Source organism: Vombatus ursinus, unplaced genomic scaffold (genome assembly GCF_900497805.2).
Source record: "Vombatus ursinus unplaced genomic scaffold, bare-nosed wombat genome assembly UNPS02010822.1, whole genome shotgun sequence".
NCBI lineage: Eukaryota > Metazoa > Chordata > Mammalia > Diprotodontia > Vombatidae > Vombatus > Vombatus ursinus.
The window spans coordinates 4,779,281-4,800,379 of NW_020950600.1; the positions used below are offsets into that span (position 1 = coordinate 4,779,281).

Below are 21,099 nucleotides of genomic sequence, written 5' to 3' on the forward strand. Positions count from 1 at the left end.
GGGCCTCCCCAAGGAGACTTGTCTGGCCCATTGTCTGGCCCTCTTGCTGGGCCTTCCCCTGGCCTGTTGTCCAGCCCTCCTGCCGGACTTCCCCTGCGAGCCTTGTCTGGCCCTCCTGCCGGGCCTTCGTCTGGCCTGTTGTCCAGCCCTCCTGCCGGGCTTCCCCTGCGAGCCTTGTCTGGCCCTCCCGCCGGGCCTTCCCCCGGCCTGTTGTTTGGCCCTCCCACTGGGCCTTCCCCTGGCCTGTTGTCCGGCCCTCCTGCCAGGTCACCTCCAGGAGCCTTCCCTTCCTGTGCCTGTCTGAGCCTCCTCTGCTGCCCCCAGTCAGAATCCCAGAGAACCGCTGCTCTCCTGACCCCCATTCTCTTTCACAGGCCCTGGGGCACATTGGGAAAGTGATGAAGGTTTTTGGGGACGGAGACTTGAGGGTGTCTGTCGGTGGTCAGTCTTGGACTTTCAACCCCGCCTGCCTGACGGCATACCACCTGGAGGCGGACGCCAACCTGAATGTGGCAGAGAGCACCAAGGAGCCGAAGAGTAAGGGAGCAGTGGGCGCCTGCAGGCAAGGCCCTCCCCCCATGGCCCACGGCATGGGGGCTGAGGCCGGCGGCATCCCGGGCCAAGGGTGGGCAGAGGGTCGCCTGGGGCTCCCCAGGACTCACCGAGGCTCTGGGCTCCCCCAGGCTCCCTGGGCTCTGTCCTGGAGAAGCTGCTTACCCAGAAGAGTGACCCTGAGCAGCCGGGGAGGCTGGTGACCGAGGTGGCTCACGGCAACGTCGCCAGGGTGCTGGAGCTGCTGAAGAGGCATCCAGACAAGGCAGGAGCCCGCCCGGAGGACACAGGGCTTGGCAGGGGGGCCCCTCCCTTCCAGAAATGGCTCTGAGGACACCATGCGTGTGCAGACCCGGGCCCTGGGGTGGATGGGGAGTCCAGGGGAGAAAGAATCCTGACAGCTGCTGGAAGACCTCGGCCTCCACTGTTTCCTGGATAATAATTATCATTATTATTATTATCATAGTTAACATTTACATAGCACCTACTGTGTGCTAAGCCACTCGAAGATGAAATGTTTTGCAAAGAGTCATGGGAAGCAGCGGGGACCAGCACGGGGGGCTGTGAACACAGAGGCATCCTGGGGGTCCGAGGCTCAACCTGTTTGGGGGTTTTTGTTCATGTTTACTGATGCTCTTGTGTATATGATGCAGGTATACCCACACATATCACACACACACACACACAGACTCACATACACGCACACACGCACAGGCATATTGAACCTTCCCTCACGGCAGACATGCCCTCAGGCCCAGCCCTGGAGGTACGTCCCCGGCCCCCCAAGGCCTCGTCCACACCTGCCTCCACCCACTCAGGACCCCCCTCTGGGGGGGCTGTCTTTCCCTCTTCCTTTTCTATTGTCTGTTACAAGGGATGGTGGTGTGAGACCAAAGACAGCTGTGGAGTCAGTCTGGCCCTGCTGGGGGAGGGGGCCGGGAAAGCTCCCCTGGCCATGGCCTGATCCCATCCCCACCCTGCAGGTGGATGTCAGAAACCAAGGTCGCACGGCCCTCCAGGTGGCTGCCCACCTGGGCCAGGTGGAGCTGCTGCGGCTGCTGCTGCAGGCCCACGCGGGCGTAGACGTGCGGGATGACGAGGGAGACACCGCGCTGCACTACGCGGCCTTTGGGTAAGGTGCCCAGGAGGGTGGCGGGTGCGTGGGCATGGCCCCTCAGGGCCGCCCTCCCCCACACTCAGCAATGCTTCCCGGGTCTCTTCTCATCCAGGAACCAGGCTGAGGTGGCCCGGGTGCTGCTGAGCCAGGGGGCGAATGCCAACCTGATCAATAATGCCAAGTGCACTGCCCTGCACTTGGCTGTCCACATGGGCTTCCTGGAGGTGGCGCGTGTCCTGTGTGAGCAGGGCTGTGATGTCAATATTCCTGTACGTTGTGCTCTGATCTCCCCTGCTTCCCCTCCTCTCTTCTGGCCCACCCACCCCTTCTTCGCCATGCTTGGTGACAACCCACCGAATTCACTCTCATTGATATAGTATTTGTGGTTTGGCAAATGGGTTCATACACGTGATTTCACCGGATCCTCACAGCAAACCTGGCCCCCGTGGTCATGGCCTGGAGCATATTCCCTGCTATAAATCCTCAGGGGGCCGGGCCTTAGGAAGGGGCTACCCTGGGGATGTGGATGGCCCCCTCTGGGTTGCAGGGGCCTGTTTGGTTCTACCTTGCCCTGCACCCCATGGGCATCAAATCCACAGGCACAGGGCCTGAGCTGAGTCCTTGGCACTCCTGCAGGACATGTATGGAGACACCCCCTTGCACTGTGCCATCTCAGCAGATGCCAAGGGCATCATTGAGATCCTCACTGAGGTGCCCACTATTGACTTCACTGCCTCCAATTGCCAAGGCTTCAACCTTCTCCACTACGCAGCGCTCAAAGGCAACGTGCTGTGAGTGGGGCCAGGAGTGCTGGGAGCGGGCGATATGGAAGGCAGGCTGGGGCAGGAAGGGGAAGGCTGGCTGGGGGCCTCATCTCCCTGAGGGGTGGGTGAGTGAATGGATCAAGAGCCGTGATGCCCTGAGGGTGCCCTGAGCCCTCCCACTTACAGGTTCCTGCCCATGCCTCCTCAGGCCAGATGCCAGCTTTTTGGGGTGGCCCCAGGGTGGGCTCTGACAAGGAGAGCTTTGGAGGGTCCCTACCAATCAGGAGCAGCAGATCAGGAGACTTCCCCTTAGCCCTAGTTCAGGGAGCCCTCTGCTGCACTGCATGGAGCCCTGGCCCTGGGTTCAGATCCTATCTCTGATGCCGTCTGCTCTGGGCCTCTGGGCAAGTGGCAGAGCCTGAGGTCCCTGCCCAGGGCCCCCATGAGCCACTTTCCTCTTAGCAGAGCCGTCAGGAGAATCCTGGCCCGGGCCCGGCAGCTAGTAGATACCAAAAAGGATGATGGCTTCACGGCCCTCCACCTTGCGGCCCTCAATAACCACCGGGAGGTGGCGGAGATCCTCATCAAAGAGGTGGGACCTGGCGGAGGGCTGGACAGGAAGCGCCCAGGGTGCCCCCAAGCGAGAGGTCCTGCGGCAAAACTGGGTCCCAGCTGTGTGACCCTGAGGGGCAGGCCATGCGCTAGGATTGGTCAAAGGAGCAGAGGCCTGCGGGGGCTCAGGAGAGCTGCCTTGCAGCAGCTTCTGGCATTGGAAGGTGGGATGTGTGGCCTTCGGAGGCCTCTGGGTCATACCAAGGGGGGAGCTGCCCCAGCTGACCAGCCCAGGAGGGGCCTGGTTCAGCTGGAGCTCATTGTGCCTAGTTCAGGGCCAGGCAAAGCGAAAGGCGGGAACCTGACGCCTTGGGCTGCCTCTGCCTGCAGGGCCGCTGTGACGTGAACATCCGTAACAACCGCCACCAGCTGCCGCTGCACCTGGCGGTGACCCAGGCCCACGTGGCACTGCTGCTCCTGCTGGTGAGCGCCGGCAGTGACATCAACGCCGAGGACGAGGCCGGGGACACCGCCATGCACATTGCCCTGGAGAAACACCAGCTGCTGGCACCTCTGGCCGAGGCCACCGGTGCTGGTGAAGGGGCCTCGCTCTTCTCCAGGGTAGGACATGGGGCACTGGGACCGAGAGCCCTGGACGTGGCTGCCCTCTCTGCCCTCGGTCTCCCTTCTGTAAAATGGGCGTGCGCCAGTTAGTTGATCGTGGCTAGGCCCCTTCTCCCTTGCACACAGACTTCAGGAGCCCAGGCTTCCCCATCTTCAGCTGTCATCCTCCCCACCCCAGCACGGCTCACAGCCCTGGGCTACACAAGGAGCCTTTTTCCTCGTGCCAGCTGTTTTTCCTTTTTTCCCCTACATAAAATTCCTGGCTTAGGAAAAGGCCCTGTATTCGAAGCTCAGGAAAGAGGCCTCCAGACGGGTGCCAGCCCCATTCTGTGTTCCCCTGCTCTGGCCCTCATTGCCAGCTCAGCCTTCTTTTGGGGAAAGCCAGCAGGTCTTGGGCGAGGGGGGCGGCGCTGCCAGGGGCTGTGGTGAGGCTGGCTCTCAGGGCGAGCCCAGAGTTGGGGCCCAGGAATTCCTGCCCCCTGGGCCCGTCAACCCCAGAGCTCTGGGGCTGGCTCTCCTGGTCTTCCTGCATCGCCCTCCCCAGCATGCCCATGGGGAGCCACCACCCATCGAGGCTCCGGGCCTGTTTTCTAATTAGAAGAGCTAATGAGCCGTGCCCGGGAGGCAGGCAGGCCTGAGGTGGACGCTGGCAGGAGGCCACGCTCACTGACACGTTGTTCCTGGGACCTTGGCTCTGTCCGAGCCGCAGGGTTGGGGGACTGAGGCTGCTGCAGGCCCCTGTAGCAGGCCCCACGAGGGCTCTCTGCTACCCAACCCATCCTTTCCCAGCTCCAGGCCTCCAGCTTCCTGGGCAGCACAGAGCTGACCGTGGGCATCGCCATTGCCTGCTTCCTGGCCCAAGAGGGCGCAGACGTGAACTATGCCAACCACCGGGGCAAGTGCCCCCTGGACGTGGTCACGGATGGACGGGGGGCCCAGGCCATTCGCAGCTTTGCCCAGAGGTTCAGGTGGGATTGGGGCTGGAGGGCTGGGGGGAGGCTGGGCCCAAGCCCTCACTGCCCACCAGGCCGGTGACCCTTCTCTCCCCACCTCCCTTCCCATCCATGGCAGGGAGCAGCAGGGCTCTCTGGGCAGCGCGGGGAGGAGCTGCGGGCTTCGGAGGATGCACAGCACGCCCAACACCATGACCAACCTGAGCGTGGGCGGGGCGGGCTGCGGCGGGCCCGGGGCCGGGCCTTCTGAGTGCCTAGTCTGCTCGGACCTGGCCCTGCTGGTGCTCTTCCAGCCCTGCCAGCACAGCATCGTGTGCGAAGGTGAGGGGCCTTCGGGGAGGGACGAGGGACACGGGGAGGGACGGGCTCTGCCCCGCACTAGCGCCCAGCTGGCCTCTCCGCTCTGCCCTCAGAGTGCTCCCGCAGGATGAAAAAATGCATCCGCTGCCAAGTGACGATCAGCAAGAAGCTTAGGCAAGGTGGGGGGCTCCCCTTTGGTGGGGGGAGGGGAGGGAGGAGGAGGCGGGGGCGGGGGGGAAGGCTCACCTGGGGGTGGGTGCCTGCATGGAGGCCGAGAAGCCCCTCTGACCTCCTCCTCCCCCCTCCCCGCCCCCGCGTTCGGCCCCCAGACAGCACGGAGGTGGAAAGCAGCCTGTCGGGGCTGGAGTGCGCGGGCCAGCGCCAGCTGATGGAGGAGCTGCAGAGCCGCTATCGGCAGATGGAGGAGCGCATCACCTGCCCCATCTGCATCGACAGCCACATCCGCCTGGTGTTCCAGTGTGGCCACGGCTCCTGCCTTGAGTGCAGCGCGGCGCTCCGCGTCTGCCCCATCTGCCGCCAGGCCATCCGAGACCGCATCCAGATCTTTGTCTGAGAGCCGCGTGAGGACTCGGGCGGAGGCCGCCCGACCCGGCGAGGGGCCGGGGCACCCGGTGGGCGCCAGCGCTCAGGCCGGGCCTCTGCGGCCTCGGGAAGGCAGTGGCCTCGGACTGCCGCTGCCGGGCCCTTGTGCTTGAGTGTGTCCGTGGGCCCCTTGCCCAGGGTGTGGGCAGGAAGGGGCTGCGGGGCGGCGTCCAGGGATTTTGCACTTTACGTGGAGGGGCACAGCATGGCGGGCAGGCCGGAGAGGGCTCTCAGCTCACGTGGAGCTTGAGCAGGCCGGACGCCGGCCACCCGCCCACGGCCCCTCCGGGCTCTCGGGGCCACGCCATGCCGGGGGCAGCTCCCGCCCCTGCTTGTTGGTTTGGGCAGGCTGGGAACTGAGCTGGGGGCGGGCCTGGGGCCTGCGGGAGTGGGGGAGGGGTCCCCTTCCCCCTCGGCCCCTCGACGGCCTGTGCGGCCCATGGGGCTTCGGGGACTCAGGCCTGCAGACGTCTGTGCCCCGTGAGCTCTCGGTGTGTGGCGTGTGTGTTGTGACCCCCGCGTCCCCGTGCTGGCTGTCTGATCTCCCCCAGCCCAGGTACCAGCTGTGTCCTGTTACATAAGAGCCATTTTTCCAGTATCTGCCTTTGCAAAAACTCCCCTCAACATACAGACACACATACACACACACGCGCACACACACACGCATTTTATAAAAGGAAAAATGAATTTTGTCCTTCCTGGTGTCTGCCTCTTCTTGGCGGGGGGAGTTGGGGTCGAGGGTCTGTTTGGAGAGATCTTGGTGGGCCGCGTCACGAAGCTTCAGGTCCCTCCGTGCGGGGCAGGCTTCCTCGTGGACTGCCCTCCTTTCCGACGTATTCAGCCTCAACCAGCCCAGCCCTGTGGGCCTTGGCTTCCCCGGGGGCCATGTTTGTTTTGGCCACTGATGTCTTTGGGAAGCCCTCCAGTTCCCTGGCCTCACTTGGCCTCACTGGAGTCTCCAGCTCCCAGGCCCTGGCTCACTCGCTCGAGAGGCCTCTGGGCTTCCCGCGGCCTCAGCGGTGGCATCGTTCAGGGGCCCGGGCCTCCGTGGAGCCTGCTCCTGTGGGAGAGGTCATCTTGCTCTGCAGCAGGCGTGGCTTCCCTGCCCCCAGCCCCGTCTTTCATCTTTCCCTGACCGCTGGTTTAGTTTTCCTTTTGTCCTGCATTGATTGTCTCTCCTCAAGCCGTTGGTCTAGCCCCTTCTGAGCGTTTGGGGCCTTCCGGGCTCTGTGCCCAGCCTCGCTCTCCCGCCGGTCCCCTGCCCATCCCTAGGCCTGGAACATGGCTCCTGAATGTGGCCCCTCGAGGAAGCACACACAGGATCCCGGAGCTGGAAGGGCCCCTGGTTCTCCAGAGTCTTAACTGCCCCCGAGGCCCAGAGCGGGGAAGTGGGGCCTTCAAATTCCAGGCCCGACTCCAAGGCCATTTCCACCGGACCGCTGAAAGCCCGTCTCCCTGATTGTCCCCAGCACACACACACACACACACGCACACACACACACATACACACACACGTATACGTGAATGCAGATGATCTTAAGGACCTTCCATCTCCTGGCTTGGATTTTATGGGTGTGTTTATCTTCTTCCCATAAGACAATTTACAGGGGAAACAGCTCGACTTAAATAGAGGTCCTGGATATGAAACTGGCCCATGATGCTCCTACCACAGAGCAAGGGGGCAGCCGTCTCCCTTGGCAGGATTGGGGGATCCTTTGGAGACCTGCCCTTCAGCAGCTACTCTATCCCCATCCCCGGAGTCCTCCGGCCCTCAAAATCTGGCCCTAGTGCCACCCTGGAGGGCTGGGCCAGCGTGAATGGAGATTAAATGTCTACTAGTGGCGCCCTGCCTACAAGGAGCTTCCATTCTAGTGGGGAGTGGGGAGGATGATCCCTGGTGAGAGGCAAACCCGGAGGCAGGTTCCGGAGTTCTGAGTTCTAGGGCCATGTCTGGTCAAGGCTGACCTGTCCTGTGACTAAGCTGGGATCAGGCTCGGGTCCACGTTGGGCATTTCCTGCGTCAATGGACGGAGGCTCTAAATGCACAAAAATCCACATAATATGAGGGGAGGGGAGAGAGGTGGAATCAGGGAAGACTTCCTATAGGAGGCCCCAGAGCTAAGTTGATGGAAGCCTACAATTCTAGGAGGTGGAGGCAGAGAGGGAAGATATTCCAGGTTGGGTTATCCTGAAGGGATAACCTGCCCAACAGGGAGATGAGATCATCACTTCCCTGCTCATTTTTGGTGTCCCAGAGGCAGCCTTGTGGAGGGGAAAGGGCACTGGCTCTGGAGTCTTGGGTTCAAATCCTGACTGCTGCTCATTCCCAGGGTTCGGTCACTTAAGGGGTGGGGCAGTTAGGTGGTACAATGGATGGAGCTCCAGGCCTGGAGTCAGGAAAACCTAAGTTCCAATCCAGCCTCAGACACCAGCTGTGTGACCCTGGGCAAGTCACTTGCCCCTGTGTGCCTCAGTTTCCTCATCTGTAAAATGGGCTGGAGGAGGAAATTCAAACCACTCCTATCTCTGCCAAGAAAACCTCAGATGGGGTCATGCAGAGTCGATCAGAAGACCGAATAAGAAAGGGTAAGGGAATAATCATTTATATGGTACCTACTATTTACCAGCCTTGTACTAAGCAGCTTATCCTTACGACAGCCCTGGCAGACAGGTGTTATTATGCCTATTTTGCCTGTGAGGAAACTGAGGCAGATAGCCGTTAAGTCACTTGTGCAGGGTCACACAGCTAGTAAGCGTCTCTGTGGTCAGATTTGAATTCAGGTCTTCTGACTCCAGGCCCAATGATCTATATTGCCTGTGCTTCCTAGCTGGGCCGCCCTCTGAACAGCACTACCGCAGATCTGGGGCAGCCAACTTTACTTTAGGGCCCCTCCCTCAGCTGCCACGGATGGACCCTCATCACTAAAGGCAAGGGTCCAGAGGGGAGCATTGGGGAAGGATGAAGAGGGAAATGCAGCCGATCTGGGAGGGAGAGATACTCCCGCCCCTACAGTGACAAGGTCAGAAGATGGGAAAGGGAAGAGAGGGAGACCCTGAAAACTTAGGATGCCTGGAGGAGAGAGCCCAAGCTAGGATGTGCTGGACACACGCAGATCACCTGCTCTCCTGGAGCCTCCGAAATCTCAGGCAGACAAGGGGAGAAGAGCGTGTCTAGAACCGTTCCCTGGCTGGGTCCCGACCCCCACCCTCCATGGGGTCGGGCTTTCCCTGACCGCCCCAGAGAGGCAGGCAGGCAGACAAACCTGGGGTTTATCTGAGAGGACGGGAGGCCTGAGTAATAACACCAGCTAACGTTGCTGTAGCACATGCTGGCACGTTTGGGTGCTGGGTAGTCACGACCCCATTTTCAGACTAAAATTTTCAAGCCAAGCCCCGCTTGGTCATTGGGCCCGGATTGGTTCAGGGTGAATGTAAATAGCGGTTGTTTGTGTTTTGGCCAGAAACCCCTCCTGAATCGATTTTTTAAAAAATTATTTTATTTTTAATTTTTGACTAGGTAAAGAGGCCATTCTTTGCCTCATGTCTTACCTAGTCTTAATCACTGAATGGGTGTTGCTTCAGTCAAACTGAGACCTGGGAGAGACCTTAGCTTGAAAAGGCCAAGGTCTCCCACTGCATCCTGCTCCACCTCTAGTCGTCCTGATCTGTATCTGGCCACTGGACCCGGCTGGCTCTGGAGGATAAAGTGAGGCTGGTGACTTTGCTCAGCCCTCCCTCACTGTAATCCAATTCACTTGCGTGTCATGGCATCACCTCCCTGATGTCATGGTCCTCTTTGAGAAAGAAGGACAAACAATGCCCATTTCACAGACGAGGACAGAAGCGACTTGCCCAGGGTCACCCAGCTAGTAAGTGTGCTTTGTCCTAACTCAGAGTCCAGAGCTGTATCCCCTAGGCCAGGCTTGGATCATGACCCATTCTCCCCTTTCCCTCTTTCTCTCCACATTCACACATCCTTTTTTCCTTGACCCTGGAAAAATCGAGCAAAGGAAAGAGAATGAAACGCCAAGGTTTTCCGCTCTCCTCTTCACTCTCCCTCTTGGTCACCCCTCCCTTCTCCACCTCACCTCACCCCTTCTGTCTCCTGCTAAGGCAGAGATTCGGGACCTTTTGGGGGGCGGGAACCCCTCTGGCATCTAGTGAAGTTAATGGGCAGACCCCTTCTCTGAACGATGCTTTGAATGAAATAAGTGAAACGCTAAACTTCAATTAGACGTTAGGGAAAGTAAAGATGAAATTTTCCCCCACTCAGCTTCACAGATCTGAAAACTCCCAGACTCTAGACTCAGAACCCCTGTTCTAAGGTACCCTCTCGGCCCCTCCTTGTTGTCCTGTACCCACATTTCATCTGCTTTCACTTGCCCATCTAGGGCCCTTATACCTTGGGGCTGGCCAGATGGCCAGTCTGGGTCTCTGCCCAGTCCAGAGCTTCTGAGTCCAGAGGCCCCCCAGCTCCCTTAGGGGATCTCAGCCTCACTCTCCAGGAAGGGCCTGAACCCCGAGCCTCCCTTGGGCAGTAAAATTCAAGGGTCTTCCTATTGTCTCCAGGCCAGGGTCCACCCTCCCCTCGTCCATCCTCCCACCCCTCAAGGAGGCCGGGGGAGCCATGTGTCTTTGTAACAGCCTGCTCTGGCCTGAGAAGCCACATCCTAAGCAAATATTTGGTCTTGGAAAGGGAAGGAGGGAACAGGTCCAGGAGAGTCCGACCCAGCCAAGAGCGCGGGGCGGCGGCTGAAGGCAGGGAAAGAACCATACTTTCCAAGAATCTTTAGCTAGCCCTTTGGCTTCAGATGGATGGGCCAACCAGACTGCTCCCCCAGCCCCATCCTGGCTTACACATAGACAAGGGAAATGGACGCAGGGCGGGATTCTTCAGGGCCAGGTCTGACTGGGTTTCTCCAACAGAAGGCCCTAAAGGGCCGGTTGGGGGGCACTCCCACCCTCCACCCCAGCAGCTGCCACCCTGGTATCATCCCTCCTCACTGCGGTGCTGATATCCTCTTGGTGGGAAGACAGGGTGCACTGCAGCCAAGGAAGTCACGTCAGGCCCTTCCAAGTAATCCCTAGTCTCTCAGGATGCAACAATGGGTGGGCACTGATTTCCCATTGGGTTTCATGAATTTATTCATTTATTCATGCATTCATTCACAACTCACACACATCCGCTTGCATTCATTCCTTCCTTCACATATTCACTTATTCCCAATTAATTCATTTCTCATACATAGTCATTCATTTGCAAATGTTCATTCTGTCACTGGCCCATCCATCATTCGGTCACAACAGAGTCATTTCCACATAGCTGAGAGGCTACAAACACATTCATTCCTTCAATCATTCACTCCATTTATTGAACATTCATTCAACAAGGATTTATTAAGTGCCTACTATGTACCAGGCACTGTGGTGAGTGCTGGAAAGAAGAGGACAAGGAGGTTACATTCTGCCTGCTGGCTGGTCAGCCCTATCCCTGGTTTCTGGGACTGTATGTCCTTGCCCCAAGGAGTACCCAAGTTGTGGTCTAAGAGAACATTATCCGGACACACAAGATTACTAGTGATTACCTCCATGACAAGCAAGCCTCAGATGTGAGAAATACGGTACCAAGCTCACAGTCAATTAGAGTGAGTGTCATGGGGTAGAGAGATCCAGGAGGCTTTCTGGAGGAGGTGGAACTGGGGCAGACTGGGGGAGACAATGAGTTGGATATTTCCACGTGGAGCAGAGCCCAGAATCAGGGGTGAATGTGACGCGGAGGCTGGTCCTGGGTAGAGCAAAGGGTATATAGGGGAAAGGGAAAGTAAGGGAAGGAAAAAAGCATTTATATAGCTCCTTCTGTGTGTCAGGCACTGTGCTAAAGAGTTTTGACAAATATTATCTCATTCCATCCTCACAATAGCCCTGCAAGGAAAATGCAATTTATTTTTACAATTGAGTAAACTAAGGCAAATGGAGGTTAAGTGATTTGCCCAAGGTCACACTGCTAGTAAGTGTCTGAGACTGGATCTGAACCCAGCACCTCCTGACTCCTGGCCCAGCACTCTACCTACTACATCACCCACATAGAAGGAATAATCATATATGAAGACTAGGTTCAAATTTTAACTCTGCTACTAATTCACTAGGTGACCTTGGACAAGTCCTTCTCTGCACCTTTGTTTCCTCCTCCACAAAATGAGGAAATTCAGATCCAAATGACTTAACTGTGAAAGATGACATCATACGTGAAGCAGAAGAACAAGGAAGAAATTCCCTGTCTGATCTATGGGTGGGGGATGAGTTCATGACCAAACAAGGGACAGAGAGGGTCGCAGGAGGTAAAAATTCTGATTATATAAAAATTGAAGGGTTTTTGTACAAACTAAACCAGGCAACTAAAATTAGAAGGGAATCAGGTAAATGGGGAGAATAATCTTTGCAGCAATTTTCTCTGATAATTTCTAAGATGTAGAAGGAACTGATTCAACTTTATACAAATAAAAGTCATTCCCCAATTAATAATAAACGGTCAAAGAATATGAACAGGTGGTTTTTAGAGACAGAAATCCAAGCTATCAATAGCCACATAAAAATGTTCTTATTCACTAATAATTAGAGAAATGCAAATGAAAACAACTCTGAGGTTCCACCTCACACCCAAAGTTTGGCAAAGTGGACAAAAAAGGAAAATGACAAATGCTGGAGGGGATGTGGGACAGTAGGTACATTACTGCAATGTTGGTGGGGCTATGAACTGGTCCAGCCATTCTGTTTTTGATTATTTGTTTTTTTCCCTGAAGGTTATAGCCAGAAAGCTAAGGGGGGAAATTCTTCCCTTTTTTTTTTTATGTGAAAATTTTTATATTTAATTTTTCCAATTACATGTTAAAACAATTTTAACATTAGGTTTTTTTTAAAATTCTGAGTTCCAAATTCTCTCCCTCCTTTCCTCTTGAGAAGGCAAGCAATTTGATATAGATTATAAATGTGCAATCATGCAAAACATATTTCCATATTAGTCATGTTGCAAAAGAAAACACATGGTCCAGTCATTTTTGAAAGTAATTTGGATCCACGCCCCAAAAGTTATTAAACCATGCAAACACTTTGACCCAGTGATACTATGACTAGATCTTTATCCTCAAAAGATCAAAGACAGGAAACAGACCCATACACACAGGAATATTTATAGCAGCTCTTTTTGTAGTGGCAAAGAATTGGAAACTGAGAGCGTGGCTGGGGGGAGGGGCGGCGGTAGCCGAACAAGTTGTGGCATATGATTGTTGGTGAAAAACCCGGGAAGACTTACATGAACTGATGCAAAGTGAAGTGAGCAGAACCAGGAGAACAATTTATGTATTAACAGCAATATTTTAGAGATAATTGACTTTGAAAGACTTAGGAATTCTGATCAGCACAATGACCAGCCACAATTCTGGAAGACTCATGACGAAACATGCTGCCCACATCCTGACAGAGAGGAGATAGACTTGGAGGGTAGATTGAGACGTTATTTTTTGTTGGACGTGGACAATGTGGGAATTGATTTTGCTGGGTTCTGCATGTTTGTGACAAGGGTTTTGTGTCTCTTGCTTTCTCAATGGTGGGAGGGGAAGGAAGTAGGAGGGAGAAAAAGCTGGTTTTTGTTTGAAAATAAAGTTTAATTTTAAAAAAGTGAGAGGTTTGGATCAGACGATCTTGAAGCTGCCTTCATACTCTAAATACTGGATCATCTATAAGACTGGCAGGGAAGGTTGGGGCCAGACTCTGGAGGGCATTGAATGCCAGGATGAAAAGTTTGGACTTTGTTCCTATAGCGAGGAAGATTTCTGAACAGACTCGTTCAGAAACTCTAGAGTTCTGGGAAAAGGATGCTGAGAGCTTAAGGGAAAGCCTTTCGTCTCAATGCCCCCCCTCCCCACCCCCAGCCTTCCCTCTTTCCTAAGCCCGTCCCCACAGCTGCGGAGCAGGAGGAGCCGACCCTGGGCCCAGCTGTTTCTCCTTAACAGCCTTCTTCTCCTCCTCCAGCCCCTTCTCCCTCCTCCAGGCTCCAGCTCAGCTCCTGCCTGGCCCGGCCAAGTAACGTGATCTTGCTTTTGGCTAGCGTGCACACAAGCCTGTTCAGAGCAGCAGCTCGGGAGACTGGAGGCTCGGCTCTCTGCGCCTGGACGGCAGGGGCCACCGCTCCCCCTAAGCCCGATCTCCCATCCTGGCCTGACCCAGCTTGGCTCCAACCCTGCCCATGCAGCCTGAGTGAGACCTTCGCCCCAGCTTTGGGCCTGAGATGGCCATGGGGCCTGGAGTGAGCCCCCCAGCAGAGCCCCCGGAGGGGACAGCCAGGACGCCCCCTTACAGAGCCCTCCTAGGTCTGCTCTGCCTCCTTCCTGCCCTGGCTCTGCTGGTGAGCCTGAAGGACGCGGCTGGCCCCAAAGCAAGAGAGACTCAGGTGAGAACGGAGAACACACCGCCCCACTTTCCTTCCCGCTGTCCCGTCTCTCTGTCTCTGTCTCGGACTTAATCTCTCTGAGAGTCGTGTCTGAATGTCTGTGTGTTCTGTCCGTCCTGGCAGCCAGCTGTTTTCAAATGAAATAATCCTTGTAAAGCATTTAGTGCCCGGCACATAGTAGGCGCATAATAAAGTGTGTTCCCTTCCCCCCCCCCCCCCCCCTCCCCATGTCTTTACTACTCCAGTCTCTGCTTCTGCCTCTGTCCTGTCCTTGGGTCCTCTCTCCAGCTGTCTGTCCTTTCTCCCCTGAATCTTTTTGTTTGACCTGGCCCCATCTGTCTGTCTGTCTGCCTGGCTCCGGTCAGCTGAGGAGGTGCCTAGATTGCTGACTAGTAGGGGAGGGGACGAGGGAGGGGGGGTGTTGGTGATTCCAGGGGAGAAGAATGTCCCCGGCTCCCTGGGGACCAACCCGGGGCCGCCTCCTCTGACTCTGTTCTCTTTAAGGAAGATGTCAGCTTGCCTGGCCCCCTCAGCCTCAGTGGTCCCCAGGCTCCCCTAGAACACTCGTTGTCCCCTAAAACCCGCACAAAACGCTACACCATCACCCCATCCCGGCTTCACTGGGACCACTTCAACCTCACCTACAAGTACGGTCTGAGGGTCGGGAAGGGGGTTGGAAAAGGGGTGGGGCAGGAAAGGAGGCGTCCCCTGATCTCTTTCTCCCTACCCACCCCAGGATCTTGTCCTATCCCCGAAACCTTATCAACAGGAGTGAGACCCGGAGGGGTCTGGTCGCCGCCTTCCGAATGTGGAGTGACGTGTCCCCATTCACCTTCAGGGAGGTAGCTGCAGACCTGCCCAGTGACCTGAAGATAGGTGAGCATCGGTGCCCGTGTGTATGTGCCAGTTTCTGAGGACCCTGGTGTGTGCGTGTGCATGTTCGCGCCCACCGATGTCCCCATCTCTTTAGAAATATAAGACTGTGATATAGAAGAGAGGGCACTGGGTTTGGAGTCAGCAGGACCTGGGTTTGAATCTTGTTTCGATTATTAGCTGTGTGACCTGGGAAAATCACTCCATCCCTCTGTGCCTCAGTTTTCTCATCTGTAAAATGGGGTGAAGATGCTTATACCATCAGCCTCACAGGCTCATCGTGAGGCTCCAATGAGACCATGCCTGTAAGGGCGCTTTGCAAGCCCTAAAATGCTACAGAAGTTTCAGCCGTCATTCTGGTGATGATTATTCTCTCCTCACCTTCCTCTTCAGCTAGAAACGATTCTTGGACAAGTTGCTAATTGCCCTCCTATGATTCTTGTATATTTAACTCCGACTTGTTGCACAGAATGCTTTCTTTTTGTAATCGAGAAATCCCAATTTGTAATCCCAAAAGGATTGGGGTCTTACTATCACTGTGGTTTGAAGACCCCAAGGTTTCCAGGGCAGCAGAGTCCCAGGCAAGCCACGCTCGCCCTGGGGAAACTGAGGCCCCGGAGGGTGGGGCGGGGTAGAGAGGGAGGCAGCCCTCCTCCCCTGGGGACCTCCTTGGTCCTACACTCCTCCCAGCCTTGGCCGGCCCCTGGTCCTCAGGTTTCTATCCCATCAACCACACGGACTGTCTGCGCTCACTGGTGCACAGATGCTTCGACGGGACCACCGGTGAGTTGGCCCACGCCTTCTTCCCCCCCAACGGGGAGATCCACTTTGACGACAGCGAATACTGGATTGTGGGCGAGACCCGCTTCAGCTGGAAAAAGGGTAAGGGGAGAGGCCCTCCTGCCAAGCGCCTCTATGTCCTCATCCCATCTCCTTCCATCTCTCCAGTCCCCGATTCCCTGATCCTTCCTCCATCCCTTCACCCTCCCTCCTCCATCCCTCTATCTCCCATTATCCATCCCTCCATCCCTCCATCCCCTCCATCCCCTCCTTCCTCCACTCCGGGGCCCCTTCCCCCCACCCCAGCCTCCTAGCTAGGGCTCACATTCCTAGGGGCCGATGTCACCACCTCAATTACTGGGAACCCACCATCAGCTTCCCTGTGGTCAGGCCAGAATCATCGGGACTGGGAGAGAACCAAAGTCCTGCCTTCTCAGGCGGGCCTAGCAGCTCTGGCCTCCCCCACCCCCCCGGCCCCTGCCCTGCCCCCAGCCATAGCTGGCTTTCTGTTGTCTCAGACTGGGGTGTTTATCACCACAGATTTCTCGGAGCTGGGGCCAACCTCAGCAAAACTATTTTTTTCTCCAGCCCACCCTGGGGCCATGGGCCTCGGGAATCCTTGGGGCAGGGGGTTATTGCAGTCAGGAGCAAGGGGCCTGATTATCTGACGTAGCATGCAGAGCTGACAAGGAGTTTGGGCTTTGCCCAGAACTCTCCTTAAAAGTCACTCATCATTTACTCCACCCAGACCTTTTTCTAGGTATCTAGAACAGACACATGCTCAGAACAAACATCTGTACAGGTCAGACATAGGCAGAACAGACGTACATGCAAGCAGGTATAGGTCATACATCCATATAGAACACATGTTCAGGTCAAGAAACAGGTATGGATCAGGCACGCATAGGGAAGACACGCGTGTGTAGGTCAGCTACATGTACAGAGCAGATTCATGTGTCTAGGACAGACATGAACAGCACGCACATAGGCAAGAGAGATGTGCACACTCAGAACATGTGTATATAGGTCAGACACACAAGATATGCATCCAGGTCAGACAGACGACAGGAGGGGAACACAGAGGAACCTAGATGGAAGAAAAGGATAGGATTTGCTGCAGATGAGGGGGACCCCCAAGAGCCACGTGAGCAGAGGGGCTGGAAGTGGGGTGAGGCCAGAAGCTCTGTTCTGATGGATCTGGGAAGGATTCAGAAGGGAAAAGGGTTCCCAGGGGCTGTTGGAGGGAAGAGGGATCGATCAACCAGCAGGTGCTGTACCAGGGGTATTCTCAGCCTTAAAGGGGAGGTGGGCAGGAAGGTGGCTGTCAGAGATTAGGGGAGATGGAAGCTGGGAAAGAGTGAGGAAGGATAGATCTTAACCTGGGGTCTGTGAAGTTTTGTAAAAAATATTCCAATAACTGCATTTGAATATAATTAGTTCATTTGTAATTCCATATATTTTATGCATTTAAAAACATTACTTTAAGAAGGGAGGGAGTCCATAACCTTCACTGCCAAAGGGGTCCATGACACAAACAGGTTAAGAACCCCTCCCTAGAGAGATCTTTGAGCAGGAAGCTAAGAAGGATGGAAATATCATGCTGCTTCGTTCATTCTTCCTTCCTTCCATTCATCTATCCATCCACTCATCCATCCCTATCTATTCATCTAGTCAGGCAGATATCCATCCACCCACCCACCCATCCATCCATCCAGTCAGGCACATATTTGCCTATCTGTCCATCTATCCATCCTTCCATCTCTTCATCCATTCACCCATCCATCTGGTCATCTAGTAAGGCAGACATTCACCTATCTGTGCATCCATCCATCTGTCCATCTATCCATCCATCTATCCAACCATCCATCCGATCATTAATCAGGCACATATTTGCCTATCTATCCATCCATCGGTCCATTTATCCATCTATCCATCCATCCAATCATCTAATCAAGCAGACATTCACCTATCTGTCCATCCATCTATCCATCCATCCATCTGTTCATCTAGTCAGGCACATATTCACCTATCTGTCCTTCTATCCATTCTTCCATCTCTTCATCCATTCACCCATCCATCCATCCATCCATCCATCCATCCATCCATCCATCCATCTGATCATCTAATAAGGCAGACATCCACCTATCTGTCCATCCATCTATCCATCTTTCTATCTCTTCATCCATCCATCCATCCATCCATTCATCTAGTCAGACAGACATTCATCCATCTGTCCATCTATCCATCCATTCATTTACTTAACATTCATTAAATACCTACTAAGTGCAGAAATCTATGCTAGGCATTAGGGGTAACACAAAGTTTAGCTAAGTCATAGTCCCTACTCTCGGAGAGTTTATAGTCTCCTAAGTAACCGAGACACAGACATAGTTGTTCACATAAAAGGCGGGATTCAAGAAACATTGATTAAGCACCTACTATGTCCTCAGCACTGTGTTCTTTACTGGGAATACCAGCTAAAAAGATAGAGTCTCTGCCTTCCAGGAGCCCAACATCTGTACCAAAAAGTAAATACTGTGGGATCTCAGATGGAGGAGAGGGATATGTGGGTAAAGGAGGTGGGGGCAGATTAGGGAAGGATTGGGATCATTCAGTGCAGAGATTTTTAACCTTCTCATCTATTGTCTTATCCCTTATCATGGGGCCTTTGGCAGTCTGGGGACCCTTATGAAACATAAGATAAAATACATAGGATTACAAAGTTATCTAATGGTATTGAAACATATTTTTAAAAAAGAGCTTATGGACTCCAGGTTAAGAACCTTTGAACAAAGTCAACTCCCTCATTTTACATAGGAGGAAACTGAGGCCCAGAGAAAAGTGACTTGCCCAAGGTCACGTAGGTTGTAAGTAGCAGAACCAGGAGGCAGAATGAGATCTTCTGATTTCAAATCCGGGGATTTTTCTACTCCTCTGGCTTTGAAGGATGAGTGGGAAGAATAGGCAGAGGTAGGGAGGGCATTCCAAGCCAGGGGAATGATATAAGCAAAAGTGTAGAGGTGGGAAAGCACATATTCCAGAGAAGGTTAGAAATCTGGCCTAGATTGAAAGCAGAACGTATGAGAAAGAAAGAGAAAGAGATCAGGCTATGAAGTCATGCCGGAGTCAGCCTGTGGAGGGGGTTTAATGCCTGGCTGAGTCCGAGCTTCACCTGAGGCACTGGGGAGCCGTGGAATGTCCCGAGGTAAGAAAGGGTCGGAGTTTCTTTATGAAGATGATCGGGATGGCTCTTGCAGGCTAAGGGGGGATGACGGGAGAGTTCAGAAGGTTCTCCTTCCCATGATCTGGTGTCTCTGGGCCCTGAGGGTCTCTCAGGACAGAGCCAGCCGCGCAAGGTTCTGAGGGTTCTCGTCCCGTCCTGTGCTGCTGTTCACAGGCGTCTGGCTCACAGACCTGGTCCACATTGCTGCCCATGAGATCGGCCACGCCCTCGGCCTCATGCACTCCCTGAACCCTAACGCCTTGATGCACATCAATGCCACCCTGACCGGGAAGAAAACCATCTCCCAGGACGAGATGTGGGGCATCCACCGGCTCTACGGTGGGTACGGCGGCCCGCGAGGCGGCGCGCTCTCTTCCCCTCTCCGGGGCTCCATCTCCTCCTGGGTCAAGCCAGGAGGGTGAACCCAGTGATTCCCTGGCCGCATTCTGCTTCTCTGACTTCCTAGCTCCGCTCTCCTGGGCATCTGGCCCTTCTGGCCTCGCGCTTCCCGAGTCCTGGCCGAGACAAGACGACGCCCCTCCAGCGCGTGCTCCCACTCTGGGGACAGCGAGGGGTTTGGAGGCCCACGAGCAGAGCCTGGGTGCCTTTATCCCTGTGCATGCCTGGCCCTGGTGCTCCTGGCCCTCGGTCCTCAGCCCTGCAGTCTTCCCGGCTCCATGGGACCACTTACGCGTGTCCAGTTTTAGCTTGCTCGGTCCCTGTCTTCCCAGCTGTGTCCCCAGTGACGGTTCTGTGCCGCTCCCGTGTGCCCAACTCTGCGCTCTGCCTGGCCCCTGCGTGCCCAGCTCTGTGGGCTCAGCCTACTTCATCCCTCTCTTCCTCACTCTGTGATGGTCCAAACAGGCTTTCTCTCTGTTCCTCACGAGATTCCATTTCCCCGTCTCCACGTCTTTGCACTGGTTGGGCCCCCTGCCTGGTAGGCACCCTCCTTACTTCATCTCATCAGGTGTATCTCCAGGGTCATTTTCTGCATGAACTCTCTCCTGATTCCTCCAACTGTTAGGGCCCTCCTCCTCTCCCAAACTGCCTTGGATTTGGCTGTACACCCACATATGTTAATGCCATATAGATTTTTGCATATCCTTTTCTCCCGCCTTAGAATGTAAGCCCCTTGGGGCAGCTAGATCGCACAGTGGATAGAGCACTGGCCTTGACACTTACCAGCTGTGACCCTGGGCAAGTCACTTAATCCCGATTGCCTCACCAAAAAGCAAAAAAAAAGCAAAAAAAGAATATAAGCCCCTTGTGGGTAGGGCTTGTTTCATTCCTTGTACTTGAACACCAGAGCCCAGCACAGTTCCTAACAGGTGCTTAATAAATGCTCATTGATGGATCGACTGATTTCTCACTGCATCCCCAGCCCCGAGCTGTGCCTGGCCTGTTTACTCTCCTCCCTCACTCTGCTCCCATGACGCTGGCTTGCTCACTAGCATCCCTGGGGCCCCTGCATCTCCTGGCAGGGCTCCTGCCCCTGAGATGGCTGCTCTCCTTTCACCCAGGCTGCCAGGACAGGCTGTCTTTGTGTCCACCCTGGGCACGGAGGGGCTTCTGTGACACCCGCCAGAAGTTCATGAAGAAGCTCTGTCCCCACAGCTGTGACTTCTGCTATGGTAACTGTGGTTGAGCGGAGGGATGGAGCCTAGCCTGGTGCTTCCTGTCAGGCGGGTGACCCTGGACAGGTGGGGGATAGGTTGGGGGGAAGAATCTGCAGCAGGTTCCTGAACCCTGGAGCAAGCGAAATACCACGAAAAGAGCATTAGCTCTGAAGTCAGGGGACCTGGGTTCAAATTCTGCTTCAGACACATACAACTGTGTGCTTCCCTGGGCAAGAAATTACTTTCCCTGGGCCTCCCTCAGTTTCCTCAACTGTGAAATGATATTGTTGGATTAGGTAGGCTCAGGGGCTCCTTCCAGCTCTACAGCTAAGATCCTGGTGGGGCTCTGGAGAGGGCTGCCTTTCAGCACTTGGGTTTGTCATAATGGTATGGACAGAGGAAAGAAGAGAGGAAAGAAGGAGGGAAGAGAGGAGGGGAGAAGGTGGAAAGAAGGAAGGAAGGGAGCAACAAAGAAAGGAGGGAAAGAGAGGAGAGAAAAAGGAAAGGAAAGGGGGAAAGGAAGAGAGAGGAAGGGAGAAAGGACAGAAGGAAGGGGAAGGAAGGATGGAGAGGGAAGAGGAAAAGAAGGAAGAGAGGAAGGTGAGAGAGAAGAGAGGGTAGAAAGAAGGGAGGAAGAGAGCAAAGAAGAAAGGAGGGAAAGAAAGAGGAGAGGAGGAAAGGGAAGAGGGGGAAGGA

At 55.0% G+C, this 21,099-nt stretch overlaps 2 protein-coding genes across 4 annotated transcripts in view; both read left to right on the forward strand.

The window, feature by feature from the left end:
- The window catches only part of MIB2 (mindbomb E3 ubiquitin protein ligase 2), a 52,105-nt gene extending 46,626 nt beyond the window's left edge, over positions 1 to 5,479 (forward strand). For all 3 annotated transcript variants that reach the window (XM_027855488.1, XM_027855489.1, XM_027855490.1), the window contains 11 exons: positions 375 to 537; positions 684 to 817; positions 1,536 to 1,684; positions 1,782 to 1,938; positions 2,306 to 2,460; positions 2,899 to 3,025; positions 3,376 to 3,606; positions 4,399 to 4,577; positions 4,681 to 4,883; positions 4,976 to 5,041; positions 5,192 to 5,479. In XM_027855488.1, coding sequence (XP_027711289.1) covers positions 375 to 537; positions 684 to 817; positions 1,536 to 1,684; positions 1,782 to 1,938; positions 2,306 to 2,460; positions 2,899 to 3,025; positions 3,376 to 3,606; positions 4,399 to 4,577; positions 4,681 to 4,883; positions 4,976 to 5,041; positions 5,192 to 5,436 — 1,809 coding nt within the window. In that variant the 3' untranslated portion in view covers positions 5,437 to 5,479. The remainder of the gene's footprint in view (positions 1 to 374; positions 538 to 683; positions 818 to 1,535; positions 1,685 to 1,781; positions 1,939 to 2,305; positions 2,461 to 2,898; positions 3,026 to 3,375; positions 3,607 to 4,398; positions 4,578 to 4,680; positions 4,884 to 4,975; positions 5,042 to 5,191) is intronic.
- Positions 5,480 to 13,562: 8,083 nt separating this feature from the next.
- The window catches only part of MMP23B (matrix metallopeptidase 23B), a 10,497-nt gene continuing 2,960 nt past the window's right edge, over positions 13,563 to 21,099 (forward strand). The window contains exons 1-6 of the mRNA XM_027855290.1: positions 13,563 to 13,911; positions 14,416 to 14,558; positions 14,648 to 14,787; positions 15,499 to 15,666; positions 18,962 to 19,126; positions 20,308 to 20,418. Coding sequence (XP_027711091.1) covers positions 13,750 to 13,911; positions 14,416 to 14,558; positions 14,648 to 14,787; positions 15,499 to 15,666; positions 18,962 to 19,126; positions 20,308 to 20,418 — 889 coding nt within the window. The 5' untranslated portion in view covers positions 13,563 to 13,749. The remainder of the gene's footprint in view (positions 13,912 to 14,415; positions 14,559 to 14,647; positions 14,788 to 15,498; positions 15,667 to 18,961; positions 19,127 to 20,307; positions 20,419 to 21,099) is intronic.